This window comes from Ailuropoda melanoleuca, chromosome 3 (assembly GCF_002007445.2).
Source record: "Ailuropoda melanoleuca isolate Jingjing chromosome 3, ASM200744v2, whole genome shotgun sequence".
Taxonomy (NCBI): domain Eukaryota; kingdom Metazoa; phylum Chordata; class Mammalia; order Carnivora; family Ursidae; genus Ailuropoda; species Ailuropoda melanoleuca.
Window position 1 is genome coordinate 58048999 of NC_048220.1, and position 15944 is coordinate 58064942.

The 15944-nt window shown below is 35.2% G+C and overlaps 1 protein-coding gene across 2 annotated transcripts in view; it reads right to left on the minus strand.

Moving 5' to 3' along the window:
- Positions 1 to 15944, minus strand: part of EDIL3 (EGF like repeats and discoidin domains 3) — a 407373-nt gene that overhangs the window by 13266 nt on the left and 378163 nt on the right. For both annotated transcript variants that reach the window (XM_019806447.2, XM_011232960.3), the window contains one exon: positions 11758 to 11913. In XM_019806447.2, the coding sequence (XP_019662006.1) occupies positions 11758 to 11913 (156 nt within the window). The remainder of the gene's footprint in view (positions 1 to 11757; positions 11914 to 15944) is intronic.

Consider the following 15944-nt stretch of genomic DNA (forward strand, 5'->3'; position numbering starts at 1 on the left):
TTTCTCAGGAGAACATCTGGTCTAACTGGAAGATCTAGGAGATCTTTAATGGAGACAGAGTTGCAAGATATCAGGTTTGGTATACACTTACACTAAAAGAATTATTCATTGCTTATGTGAAATTCAAATTTAACAGGATGTGCTGCATTTTTGTTTGCTAAATCTGGCAACCACAAGTAAAGAGCATGGAGAATCCTGGCCCTGAGCTGAGCAGATGCAAGCTCTACTTTGGTTAGAGGAATCCTGGATCTTTTTGTCTCAATGTGTTGAGGGTATTCTGATTATTCAATCATATTTGACATCAGGAGGAAAAAAAAAATCACCTTTGCTAATACTTAAAGATATTGGTAAAGTACCAAAAAGAGGAAAAGAAATAATAGTGAGATTTTGCTATGTAAAAGCAACATTTTTTCACTCACTTATGAAGAATGCCTTCCTTTAATTATTATTAACTACTTAAGATTTCATCTGTCTGTACAAAATTAATTTTATTTCTAGCTTTATTGCAAAGCAGGAAATTAATTCCTGTGTTTGGTCTTCTGGGTATTTTTCTACAGAAAAACTGTAAAAAATCCTCCTTCCATGCAGGTACAATCGCTGGGTTCATCTTTTATTTTTAAAAATTATCTTTTAATCAGCTTTGTGTCTCAAATTACACCAGAAGCTTTATAATGATGAGAAATGCACTGCCTCTATAATAAGGGCTCAAAGGGGCTTAGTACAGATGTGTGCCTCGAGAGCCCACCATACATATAAACATGCTTTCTCTTTGAGATTCAACAAAAGGAAGTATATGGGAATCACTGCCCAAGGGGTCATTTTATAGGGTGTGGCAGATCCAGAAATCCTTCCATAGTTTCTCATAAACATGGAACTATGAGGTATCTTTTAATCTTTTTCAGATTTAAACAGTGAAAAGGTGGAAAAGGACTAGAATACTAATTCATTTGGAAAGTTAGAGACTTCTAATTGCCCCACACATTATAGCTCACGGTATGATGGTGGAAAGGCATGCGTGCCATATAGAACTGATGTCCTTGAGGATTTTTTTACTTCCAAAATATATTATATTAAGCAGTCAAAATACTAGTTATTTGGTAATTATTTAGACATGAAATGGATTCATATTTTTTGCTGTGTTCTAGCCAATGGTAAATGTGCAGTTCCAGCAATCAGAATAATGATATGTTTTTTCTTTTACTCAGACTAATCAAATGCTCATTTTTGATGTGGGAAACAGAGGCAGAAGAAAAATTATTAAATTTCCTTACTACCTACAGCCCATTGACAAGGCCTTGAAACAGGCAGAGTGACATTCCTCTAGGGACTCAACTGCCTGGGTGTTGACACTTTGCTAAGGGCAAAAGGCAATCCTAGCCCAAATCGCTCCCCTGCCCCCCCTTCCTGTAAGTCTACTCTAACATATAAAAATTCCTCTAGAAATTTCTTTTATCTCTAAACCCTCCAAGATACCTGTTGGCAATCATCACTCATGCATATGACCCACTGATACACATTGGAAGGGTCTCGTGACTCTGGTTTTATGAGACATTAATAAATGACACTTTCCCAACAATAGCTAGCCCCCTCAAGGTCCTGGAAACCTTGCTTCCAAATTCCTTTGAGATTTTCACTATCCCTAACAGCCTTCCAACTTGAAAGTATATAATGGGCCACTCCTCATGATCCCAGTACAGCTTTTTCTGCCCATGGGTCCTGTCCCATGCTTTAATAAAATCATGTTTTTGCACCAAAACATCTCAAGAATTCTTTCTTGGCCCTCGGCTTTAATGTCTTTCCTAACGTCTTTTCTGCATCAGTTTTCATAGTGGGAATGATAACTACTAGATTCACATTAAATAGGTCTCTATTTCTTCTAAAAAATACATTCAAAATTCTTCTCAGTTAAGCTCTCCTGTTCCAGTCAGGTTCATCACTGCCTTTTAATGAGTAATCACACACTTGAATTTTAAACAATTTATCAAAATTTTTTAGCCTTGACCATTCATCAGGACTTTTAATGTGTTAACCTTTTTAATTGATGCCTTGGGTCATAGTCAGGCTAACACTTGATGGTCCCTCACAGTTAAAATACACCATGACCTAAATAAGAGAATGAGTAATTCCTTTCCATTGAGGAATACTGTCATTATATAATTGCGTCTAATAATATGTAAGTCAAACATAAATATAAATATGAGATTCAGAGTTTTCATTGGGGATATTTTCATTATTTTCTGATCAGTGATGATGGATTAGGTTGACAAAAATTAAGACATTAAAGTTTTTTGGCATTTGAACATGAAAAATAAGGCCATAAATGTAATAATAATAATATACAGTAATAAAAAATTATTTTTAATGAATATTTCACTTCAATAGCATGTTCTATAATATATTTCCAGTGTTTTCCACACTTTTTTTTATTCACGCAGAAACATCTGTTAACTGGAAAAACTATATGGTTTCAAATTTTAAGGTAGCTTATCAAATTTTCTGGAAACAAAGAAGTTCTTGAGTTTTTAGGACATAAGATAATTAACACAAAGAAAAAACATATATTCGTCCCTCAACTGCATTTCTCTGCACTGTTTGCTCCTGTCTCCATGGTTAAAAGCAAAACCACAGGCCCCAAATGGCACCAGTTAGGCTGACTTTGTAAACTGGGGCTTCCTAGTTAATCTAGTGCAATTTCAACCTCCTCCAGAAATGCAGTCTTAACTGGTCAGTCAGGAATTTTCTGAGGGGCGCCAATGTGTCTGCCACTGGGCTCTCTCCACGCCCCCCCCCACCAGAGGAAGATGAAGTAATCCTGTATGATAAGACAGACCCCTTGCTCTGACAACTAAGGGGAAGCAGCCTTGCCTGCAACAATCCTCTCCTGCTACAAACGTTCTTGTCCCACCCTCTAAAAACCTTCCATTTTGTATAACTCCTCTGAGCTCCCTATGACTTGCTAGAAGGGGTGACGCCTATTCATGAGTCATTTAACAAAGCCAATTAGATCTTCAGATGTACTTGGTTGAATTTTTCTTATTTAACACTTTAAACTTCTATCTTAACGAGAATGGGGTTTGATAGCATCTGCATTGGGATATTAGCGGTCACTAAATAGGAGTCATAGCAGCAGGGCTGTTTTTCTTCCTCCTTGCTCCTAACCCACCCCCAAATTGGTGAGTTTTATGGATTTTGACTCCAATGTTTACTTGTTTTTTTCTGCTACCTTATGGTATATGTCCTTAGATCAGGACTCTGCTTTTGTTTTTTGTTTTAAAGGAAGATTAAAAAAATCCAAATGCCATCTAAGAAATGTAAAGGCTTCAATGGTCAAAATGAACCATATATTTTCATTGCTTGTCTTTAATATTATAGAATGTGAAATAACATACAAAGAACTTTTTTTTTTTGCAACTTCAAAATTGATCCTTGAAGAAAGACAACTAGCTTTATATTGTTGTCTCCAAATAAACTGAATGACTTCTTAATGAGCTCCTTAAGATCAATAGCTTCTGATTGTTCCTGTGGCTAGTCTATCATTCTAGTTTGTCTTTTATCTCCAGCATTTAGCTAGTTACTGGATTCTACAACTATAATTATTTAAGTTACTAACCCTCTTCCTGCTCACCTGCATCCCATAAGCCCCATTTCCTGGTCCTCCCTTCCCTTCCTTGTTGTAAACCTTTACCCTCATTCAGGAACAAACATCTTTGGGTAGGCAGGACACTTGGAGTTCATGTTAAACATGGAAATGGAAATACAGTCCTCCCTGTAGCTGACCTCTGCCCTTCTCTATTTGTGTCTGGACTTGCATCCAGTCTTCTGCCTTGTTTCTGACCCCCAGTCCCCATGTCACAACTGATTCTGATTGGTGAGGCCACGTTGTGTTGTTCTCTGTGCACCTTAACAATGGCTACCACATTTCTCACTGGTGAAATAGGCTGCTTTCTGAATTCAAATGTGTTCAGTGGGATTGTTCTTTCCCATTCCAGCAGGCAGATCTAAGGCTGCAAATGACTTTCACTTTGATAAATCAATTCTTCTACACTGGGTTAGTTCTTGAGATATGGCCTTCTTGGTCAGAGGCCTTCGTAACATTTACAGGGACTCCATTCTATTTTTGTCAAAAGCATGAATTATAAAAGGTACATTAAAGAATTACAGGATTTCCTTGAACTTTTTAGTTGGTATATGTACTTTTTAGTTGGCATATATAGATTATGGCAATAACTGAGTATCTGTATTTACATGTTTTTACTAAATATTTTCTCTGCATGTTATCAACCTTCATTCAGTCTTGATGAGCACATCAGCCCCTAACATTGCAGGTTTTTTTTCTTTTAATTTCTTAGTTCTGTGAGTTTTTTTGTTTTGCATTAAAAGTGGAATCATAACATTAACTATTATCTATCAATCCTGGGCAAGGCTTTTTAATATAATTTCCAGTTAAAAATGGTGGGTTCATCATTGAACTTTACATTCTGCCAAAACAGAAACATTCTCAGGTGGTGTCCTGAGTTTGAAAATCTAATAACATCCACATTTATGTGAATACAGGCAATTAATTGTGTATTCTTCATACCAACACATATCCCAGCCAGGTCCCATAATATTGAATTATGACAAGGAAGAAAGCAGATAAATTTCTAAATAACAGTTGATACCAGATGGTGTTTATTTAAATAACACTGTCCTTATTTTTAGACAATGCTGAAACTGTAGCATTGTTTCCTTAACTTAGTTCCAATTAGGTCACTCACCAAACACCTAAGTAAGTACACTACAGTGACTACATATAAATCTCTGTCATGTAAGGGCACAACACATTTGCTATTTTTGAATCTGAATGCTTTGTGTAGAGTCAATTAGTTGCTGGAAACCGCTTTCAGAAAAGCGTCTTTTCTTTCCCTCCCTGCCTTATTTGAAAATACTAACAAGACTGAGCGGATGAGACTAATGGTCTCCATGCAAGATTGAGGGACTCTGTTCTTGATGCCGTGGCTTGGAAACATGTGGCTGCTCCACCTTGAAAAACTCATTCATCCTCTTTCACTTCCTCCTGCTAGAATCCTTCTCACTGAATGCCACTGGGGATTCCATTTATTTTACCACCCAGGGGATTTGCAGGTTCCAAATTTCTCACCCAGGTCAAATTTCAAAAGAGCAGCATGGCTCCGATTACTGATTTGACATCTCCTCTGACCTCTGCCTCACAGATGAGCTGGACTTCCGAGGCTTTAAATATTCAAATTTAATTTCAGCTACCCAAGAGTCAGGTTTCAGCAGGAATGAAAGGATACCCTGCAGCATCTGTAATTACTGATTGATTTGAGTATATCCCCCAATGCAGATTATGAAGGCTTTGCTAATAAGGACTGGTGACGTTGCTGCCTTTTTTTTTTTTAATTGAAGTTGAGAAAATAAAGGAAGTAGAGAAGAATCAGGAACTCTTTTTTTTTTTCTATTGCAGAGTTATAGATTTATGAAACGAGAATAATTTAATATTGTTATTATTGTTCTTAGATAGCTCTAAGCTTGTCCAACTTATTTCCTCCAGTTATTTTATCAAACAATACACTTGGTAGGTTATATTTTGAGTCTTCAAAATAAGCTGACTGAATCAAAGTTTTTCCACCATTCTCGAGTTCCTTCTTAGGCTGGGATTTCTTTGACCTGCTGTCATATTCAGGTTTCCCCCGAATACATCCAACACAGAGTAGACAGTAACTGCCTTCAGAATAATACGTGATTGAATGAATATAAATGTCACATCCTTCTAGGTGCTTTCCCACCGCATCTGTGTTCCTAACTACTTAAATCTATTATTTAAATTTAAAAGTTGAGTAAAGCTAATACATGTTTACTTGCTGGAGTTCATGAGACAACTGGCAAACGTTAAAATCTAAACTTACATTTAAGACATTGATTCATACTGACTTGCACCACTGACAAATGAGAGGCCAGACAGTCCTAAAGAATTGTAATATAATACATTCCATTCTGACTAGAAAAATACAAAACTACACTCAGTTTCAAAAACTTAAATTTGGTGCCAATTAGGGTCATTTTTCCCACACGTGCTCATTATTCAAATTAGCTGGGGCTTCTGTAAACATTTATTCAAATTAGCTAGAGCCTCTGTAAACATTTAGATTCCCAGCTCATCCCTCTGAGAGTCAGAGGCATGGCCCAGAAAGGTGTATTTTTTAATAAGCTCCGCCATGAGTGTTACGATCAGGCAATTTTGGTAACGACAGAATTAGAGAGTTCACCAAGATGTTGCAGGATTGTTCTTGATGAATATGTGGCATCTTTGAGGAACAATAAAATCTTACAGAGTTTTGGATTTTCTTTTATAGAAAATCCAGGGGTAAAACTGCAAATTTTTGATTTATGCTTTTAAAAAAAACTGGACAATTTCAGGGAGGGAGACAGAATATTACCAGCTTCTTTTTTTTCCCCCAAAGAAGAAAGCCCCCATGGTGTGAATTCAGGTTTATTTAAACACCATGACATTATGACTAATATACTGGATGAGAAAATCCATTTTTATTTCTAATTTTTCCATTATAAGAACCCTTCCTGAAATTTATTATTGTTTTACTTTGGCTTATAACCTTAAAAATTAAATACTGGAAGTGTCTGTCAAATTTTGCAATTTTCCTGCTAACTGCAGTAAAAAAGCAGCTCCAAGAGTATAAAACAAATGTCACTTTCATGAGAGCAAAGGAACATTTGACTTTCAAATAGAAAATGTATCTGAATCCATGGTGTAGAGAAATACAAAAGTTAGTTAAATGTTACAAAATATTGTAAACAAGAAAGAGAAAAATTAGAATGTAGAGATTGTGATGAGACAGTATCATCATGTGCTCCATCATGAAAGATATAATGTGGAATTTTGTCAAAAAATAAAGTGCTGGGGCGCCTGGGTGGCTCAGTTGTTAAGCGTCTGGCTTTGGCTCAGGTCATGATCCCAGCGTTCTGGGATCAAGCCCTGCATTGGGCTCCCTGCTCAGCGGGAAGCCTGCTTCTCCCTCTCCCATTCCCCCTGCTTGTGCTCCCTCTCTCACTGCCTCTCTCTCTCTGTCAAATAAATAAACAAAATCCTTTAAAAAATAAAATAATAAAATAAAATAAAATAAAAAAATAAAATAAAATAAAATAAAATAAAATAAAATAATAAAATGCTAAAGTAAATTGCAATTCTTATAAAGTCTCTGGGAAGATAGTGAGAAACTGACATTTCAGTGAAGAGAACAGGAATTTATTTTTCTTTAATTCACTTTTGGCAGAAACACACACACACACACACACATACACTGACACATACATTTAGACACTCCTATGTACATACATACTTTTTCCTTGGCATTGCTTTCCTGAGGCTTAGTCAGTTATGACTAAAGAGAAACAGAAAGGGCATTCACACATTTTTTAAAAATTCAGCATTCATACATTTTTAGTATTTCGTTTACACTACTTGTGGTAAACCTAGAAAATTGCTATTATTTTGAAATTGTTTTTCTGAAGTAATCTTGTTTCTGGATCTATAGCAGACATCTACACCTACACCCCTAAAATCTATTAGAGCAAGTAGTCAATAAAAACACAAAGATACAAAAAAGAAATCAGAAAATTTTCTTTGTAAATATTTCCTTTTGAAATGTACATACATAAAACATTTCACAAGCACATGCTTTACCCTGAAACATTCAATTCATTTATAATATTTGTGTGGATGAAAGTTTGTAGTTGAATTTGCATTTATAAACACTGAAGACTTTCTCCCTTATGGAAAGTAACCACGGGAAACAAGACACAAATAGTATTAGGAATCAACAGGAAATAGCCTGTTCAGAAAAATTAATTGCTAATTGGGTTTCTGTGAAGAAGAGCACACCTATGAAGAATATATAAAATTATAGGTCAAATACCTAGTAAAAGTAGTAATAACAACAAAGCACAACAATTATTTGGATATATATACATGTATATCATGATCGGTATGTGTATACTTTGGAATATATACATACAGATATGTGTGTCTATAATATACACACACACACACGTATATATATAATGCTTATATTTCCAAGTGTTCAAAGAACTTTTGCTCTTCCTTCTTTACATAAAGTATTTCTTTGTTGTAATAGTAATTGCTGTATTCTTATGTGCAGTTTATTGGAATTTGTTGTTTTCTTCAGTAATAAATAGTAAACTGATGTAAGGCTTTTCTTCATCATACTGAATTAGTTGTAATACCATAAACAAACTGGCTAAGTTTAATTTTAAAATTACCAGTTACATGGTCTGGGTTTAGCTGGTTGTCATATTTATAATATTAAAATGGTTTAATACTTCAGAAATTTTTATATTGGATAGATGACACTGATTTATTGTCTCACATAAGAATTCCGGCCTACATCCTTTTCACTGGGTATCAGTTTACTCTCATACTTGAACAACTTGCCTAGTGGGGGCTTCTTTCTTTCTTTATGGTAAGACTTATTTGGGGAATGCCAAAATCAAGTGTTGTAATAAATGTGGCTCCTGAATACATGGATTTATAGCTATGATCTATTTTGTGCTTCTAGAGGTAGGATTCTGGGGCTCTGCATTAATTTGGAGGTAGACTAATACGTTTAAAATGTATTACTGCAATAATACAAAAAAAGTTATAACAAATAAGTCAACAACAAAAAAAACCCCAACTGGAATCATTAAAAAATTCTATTAATCCAAAAGAAGACAGAAAAATAGAAAAAAAAATGGAAAAGATAGAACAACTAAGAAAATAAACAGAAAGATGATAGATGTAAATCCAATTATATCAATATTCATATAAAATATAAATGGTTTAAATGCTCTGACTACAAAGCAAAGATAGCAGGATTGGAAAAAGAGACCCAACTATATGCTGTATAGAAGAAATGCATTTCAAATACAAGGTACAAATGGGTTAAAAGTAAAAGGATGAAAAAAAACACACACCAACATAGGATTAATCAAAAGAAAGCCGAAGTATCTCTACTAATACCAGCAAAGCAGATTCCAGATAAAAAAAATATTTCCAGTGATAAAGAAGGTCATTTTCTAATCATAAAGGAGCTATGTGATCAAGTGGACATTACAGTCCTAATTGATCATGCATCTTTTAGCAGAGCTTCAAAATATATCAAGCAAACACTGATATAACTGTAAGAAGAAATTGGGAACACCACAATTACAGCTGGAGATTTCCACATTGCTTTCTCCATAACTGATAGTACAAGTAGACAAAAATCAGTAAGGGTACATAAAATCTTGGTCAACTTGACAAAAATTTTACATACATTTCAGACAAAGGTAATGAAATAAAATGCACTAATATGCAAATGCCTCATCTATTATTAAGGGTAAAATTAAAAAACTATTCACATATAATCATGAAATCAGATGCTTAATGTAAATGGAGACAAAAAAGTATTTCATCAGTACAAAAATTGAACCATATTTTTCTTTATACTTCTTTTCTAAATCAACCTATATAAGGATTTTGCCATTACAGGTATGATTTTTTTTAAAGATTTATTTATTTATTTGAGAGTGCTGGAGGGGGTGATGTAGGGCAGAGGGAGAGGGAGAGAATTTCAAAAAGACTCACCACCGAGTAAAGAGCCCCTTACTAGGGCTCAATTCCACGACCCTGAGTTCATGACCTGAGCTGAAACTAAGAGCTGGACATTGAACTGACTGAGCCACCCAGGCGCCCCTAGAGATGTGTTTTTTAGTGAATACGACACTTGGATAATGGATGAGCACACTTACCTATCTTAAAATTAATTTCGAGAGCTATATAATTTATGAAATTTAAAAGCTTCATTTTATGGAATATATTCTCATTCTCTATGCATCAGAATGCCTAATGTAAAAACGTGAAGGTAGGAGCCGAAATAGTTATTTGCCATAAATCATGGCAGATATTTGTCTACAGCTCACAATACATCTGAAGACAGTTTTACAAAAACCCTATATCCATCCAGTCTAAGATGCTATCGATTAGAAAACATGCCCTTATTTTAGGTTCTTCTAGAAAATAATAAATGCTCCCAATTTAATTGTGACATTGAAAGATACAATGATTTCCGAGATGGTAGAATATAAAGTGTGTGTGTGTTCTGAGATGCTAAATGAATGTACCCTGAGATGCTAAATGAGTGTGTTCTGAAATGTTAAAATATACTGGTGCAGATTTTATAATCTAAACCTAAAAACATGTCTCCCCTAAAGTGAATTTTATATGAACTAAATTCAGATTGTGCCGACTCACTGGAATAGCCATTCCAGGCTTAGTGTTGCTGGGAAAAAGTATCAATTCTCTGTCTTGAATATTTGAAAAAGAAAGATATTCCTGGGGTGCTGGGGTGGCTCAGCTGGTTAAGCATCTACCTTTGGCTCAGGTCATGATCCCAGGGTCCTGGGATTGAGCCCCACATTGGGTTCAGTGGGGAATCTGCTTCTCCCTCTGCCCCTTCCCCTGCGTTTGCTCTCTTGCTCTCTCTCTCTCAAATAAATACAATCTTAAAAAAATAAAAAGATATTCTTAACTTTCTACTGGTTAATAATATGATAAGAGTAAGGGAATAAAAGGGATACATAAAATGGAAAAAGTCATTACTAACTCAGAAATACTTAACATATAATATTTCTCCCCCAAATCCTTGAACTAAGAAATTGGTTTCTGTTATGTCTTTAGAAAGCTAGAGTTCTTTGCACAAACACTCTAAGCAATGAATGAGTTTCAATTTTATTTGTCCAACTGAGGCTACATTTTAACATCTGAACTAATTAGTTACTGATATGGAACATGAGCACTTCCATTTTCCAGGGCCCTACAGATATTCAGACCAGGAGATACAATGGAAAGATGTTTAAAGTGGTAAGAACTTTTAGAAGAACAATTAGACAAAATAGAGTAGAACTGTATGGTGCAATAATATGTATCTATTACTATAATATTAAAACAGCTTACACAGGTCAAAAAAATTAAATCTATGAATTAAAACACAATCAAGGGAACTGAGCAGAGAAACATCCTATGTTTAATTGTGATAAACTAGTATAATAGTTAAAATTTGTCCATTTCTAAAATTCTAATTATCAAAATAATCAAGGAAACATATAATTAAAACATATTTTAGTTAATTTTTGAAATATCTTTTGCCAAAGAATGTTTTTTCTAATACCAGTAATGTTTTTTAATGCTAAAATTAGGGGCACCTGGGTAGCTCAGTTGGTTGAGTGCCTGACTTGGTTTCAGCTCAGGTCATGATCTCAGGGTCATGAGATCAAGCCCCGTGCTGAGCTCCATGGTCAGCGAGGAGTCAGCCCGAGATTCTCTCCCTCCCCCTCCCCCTCTGTGCCTTACCCCACTCCCATGCATGTGAGCTCTCTCTTTCTAAAATTAAATAAATACATAAAATCTTTTAAAAATGTAAAATTAATAGAGGCAAGTATTCAAACAATAACTATTTACATGTGTTTTATGACAAATTATTCAAGCTTCTATTAGGTTTATAATATACAAGCAAATTTTACTTAGCTGGATCTTAGATAATTGATAATATGGAAAATGTTAAAGCTTTTTATTTAACATACATTTTTCAATTGTATATAGCTATTATTTTTAATACGTATGTATAAGTAGTTCATTCAATCAAACTTGGATTCAGTTTGGTCCTCCATTTCTGCCTGTTCTAAACCACTCAGATCACTTACCTTATCTTTCCTTTGCTTTTCATCCTGGTATACAGTCCAGTGTTCTCCGTCATTGCTGTAAGCTAGTTTGTAGGAGCCTACGAACTGTACGTGACCAAAATCTTTAGCTCCTTGTGTAATGATGCCAGTTACTTTGGTAGGGACCAGAAGGTCCACCTAAAAAAAAGGAAAATATATAATTTAAATGCCACAATAGAGTCCATTATAAATCTGCAAGTCTCTTGAATTCAGGAGATTAAGTAATATACATGCTAAAGCCAAAAATACACTGCTTGTTTGAATTTTGAAACTGATGACTATGTCTATTATTGGTTTATAACTTTGATTTTGCCACTAGATAAGTTTAGTTGAAAACCTGAATAACTATTTTGACCTTTTTATTTTTTTTTTTAAAGATTTTATTTATTTATTTGACAGAGAGAGAGACAGCCAGCGAGAGAGGGAACACAAGCAGGGGGAGTGGGAGAGGAAGAAGCAGGCTCATAGCAGAGGAGCCTGATGTGGGGCTTGATCCCATAACGCCAGGATCACGCCCTGAGCCGAAGGCAGACGCTTAACTGCTGTGCCACCCAGGCGCCCCAACTATTTTGACCATTTTAAAATAAAGTGATGGTCATTTCAGTCTACTAATCAATTTTATATTAAACTGATTCATCTAGCTGTGCAGTTTTGTGCCACTAAGTTACTACAGAGTTAGCAAGGCTGACCTTCTTGAGATGATTATTATTTTCCAGAGCTAGTGCTTATAATTCAATTTGCTGATTTTGCTGGTCAATTCAATAATAATAAAAATAAAACTATAGTTGTGTACACATCAGGAATAAAAATGATATCATATGTATCACAGTTAAACATTAAATAAAAAGCCAACATTATTTTCATGAATTTTAATCAGCTCAGGAATATATAATTGAGAAATCGTTGTCCAATGAAAATCTCTCTCAGAAAATTACAATCATAAAAATGTTGAGGAAGAAGTCAGGCAGTCTTCAAAAATGAAGAAGGATTAAAGTATGTAGCCATGACTTGTGGGATCTGTGTTCATGATGTGTTTGTTCCTACAAAATATGTACTTATAAAACCATAGAACCATGGTGAACTGGTAAGCATTAATCAAGATGTAATTGAAACGCAAAAGATAGGATTGATATTTATGAAAAAAGAGTGCATAACACTGAATAATTTATTATAATTCTTCTTTGTTCTCTAATTCATGAAGCTTTTCTTCTTATGATGCGAATTTAAAAAAAATGTAGGAATCTTTGTTTTCCTTGTGGACAATTCTTATAAGACGTTTACCTTTAGGTTTATTGAAGTTCCTTGATCGACAGCTTCCTCTCTCCTTCCACAATAGCCACCTATTTCCTCCTACTTCCTATGACTAATTGCCCTGCTTACATCCTTGATCTTATCATCTTTTGCTGTCATGATCCCATGTGTGACCTTGGTGGTTTTCAACCACTATGTCCTTTTGTTTCTATTTCAGGTTCTCCATCCTGTGCAATGTATGTAGCCACAAATAGTCATGGGTCAGATACAGTCCATGAATGAAAAGAGAGCTAGAAAGAATGCACTGAATAGACCATATTTAATGACTGTATTTAGATGCTGTTCAATAAAGATATGAAAAGATTCCCAGTGTTTCACAGCCTAGGAATATTTCTTAAAAAAAAGTCGTAGGGGCTTTTGAACACTTTTTGGAACATACTTTAATTAAAGACATTAGACTCAAACTGGACAATGATTAAGACAGAAAACTACCTTTAATGCTTTATTAAAACATTTTAGAAAGCCTATCAAAAACTACAAAATACTTCTGTTTTTGCTATTTCCCAAACATGTATTATATCATCTAAAATATCTTATCTGTCCCACAGTGATGCAAGATGGCAGAATTATGATACCTGGGAAGGAAACTGTTGCTGCCTTATACACATTATACTGAGTGTTTTCTTATATGTCCTCACTGAATCCTCTCAACAGCCCTGTACAGTAACTTTGAGATGAGGAAACAGATGCCTAATAAGGCATGATGTGTGATCGAAAGATAACTAGTGAGTAAAGGGAGGATCCTAGATTCAAACCCATCTTTCTGAATCAAAGTTCCACCATACATATAAATTCTCACTCAGTGATTTCTTTCCGTTCTTTGTGACTATTTCAGAAATTTCTGAAGAATCTCAAAGCTTCCTCACCATACTCATCAAACTTATAGCAACTCTAAGCCCCAAACCAAACCAATCCTGGCTTTACAAGACAAGAAGAAACCTGTTTTAACATGAATTTCATCTCTGTTCTTCCCCTGTCTGGAGTTAAAAATATGGATTGCTTTTGTTGTCCTAAATCCAAATAGAATTGCACAGAGACACCTAGGCATAGCCACTGCTCTTCAAAATGCTCTTAATGTTGCTGACACTCAATTAATGGGCAAAAACCTTACAGTATTCTGAGTCATTGCATTACAATCAATGCTATAAACACACAGAAACTCAAACTGTCACCAAGAATATGAACACTTCTAAGGCTGGATTCTTCAGTCCCTAAACGTCTATGAATCTTTAGCTAAGATGACACAATGAAGAGTCTTATAGCATATCTCTTTTTCTGTGCTATTTCTTAAAGTCAGCTAGGTTTCCTGCTGGGTGGAGATGTTTTCTCCTTAAGTTGTGTGTCTTGGCTCTTTCTAACAGATATGTTTTTCTCCCACTCTAACTGCTCCCCTTCTCCAGTTTTTTTTTTTTTTAACTAGAAATGTTTTTCTTTTTTGTTCCAGTTAAGTCAACTTCTCTACTTAAATAGTCAGCAATCTGTTTCAAGCTGGATTTTGTCCTAAAATTTGCTACATTAAACTTAGAATACCAGGCCTAAGCAAACCTCTTTTAGTGTAAAAATAATCAGCATCCCACACTTAACACTAAAGTTCTGCAATAGGACATGTAGAGATCCCAGTCTGGGACACACTCACAGACATGTCACTCTCTTCTTTAGGACGACCCCAGAAAAGCTCATTCTGCTGGATCTATGCTTACAGTTGGCCCATACGTACTTTGCCTTCTTACAGATCTTCTGAGTTAAAGTTGTACTGCAAACATGCTGGACAAAATGCCTTCAGCTGTTTTAGATAGACCCTCACCTCCCAAGGTTTGGCTCGAAGACAGCAGGTTATTTGGGGCACTGAGCTGGCATATGGGTAGACATTTGGCTTAGTGACGACACTTCATGTCTGGATCTGTATTCAATGTGCCTTACATGTAATAGTCCCTCAATAAAGGTCTTGCTGGATTGAGCTAAAACTACTTCCTAAGTATGTTCCATGGACAAGAACCAACCACGGCTAAGGATGCCACAAGGTACCATAGCAGAAAATGCCAGCTGTTTTTCTTTTGTTTTTCTATATTGGATATCATCACTGGTCAAGGAAGCACAGTGTTACAGTGGTGCCAACCAGTTTTTACTGCGAAACGCAACTAGTTAAAAATTCACTCCGATCTCCTGATCGTGAGAGGCAGTCCACTGCAGAAGAGCTGGATGGTCTGGGTTCCCAAAATGGCTCTGCCTTACTGGCTATATGCCCTTGGACAGGCTGCTTGACTTCTCCACATCTCAATTTCCTCATCTGAAAAATGAAGATAACAATCCTCATAGGATTTTATGAGGATTAGATGAATTAGTATTTACTAAGTGTGTAAGACAACAGACTATAGTAAGGGCTTTGTAAGAATTTGATAAGAACAAAACAATAAATAAATCTGGGAGAATAATCTATTATCAGTCTCAGCTTGTTATTAGAAACATAAATATAGAATCTGGGAAATGGGGTGGCCAGACTGTCCTAGAAGCAACTTCTGGATCATAGTATATTTTGGTCATCTTCTCAAGTTGTTTACAAAGATAGTTATTTCACCTTAAAGTAGAGAAAATTTGAAGCACTGAAATTCCCATTTATGGGTGAAATGCCTTACTAAAAATACTATGATTTTATGGAATTTTGTATATCCCCATCTGAATATTGAGATTATTTTAAACAGGGAAATGGTTCCAAAATAATACTAGAAGAGGGAATTAGATTCCAAATTACAGTGAGTGATTGACTTTCCTTTAATTACATGAGTAAAAAAAGAGGGATGCATATACAGAGACGCTCAAATGATATGTGAGTGAAGAAAAAAGTATTGCATGAGGGTTAC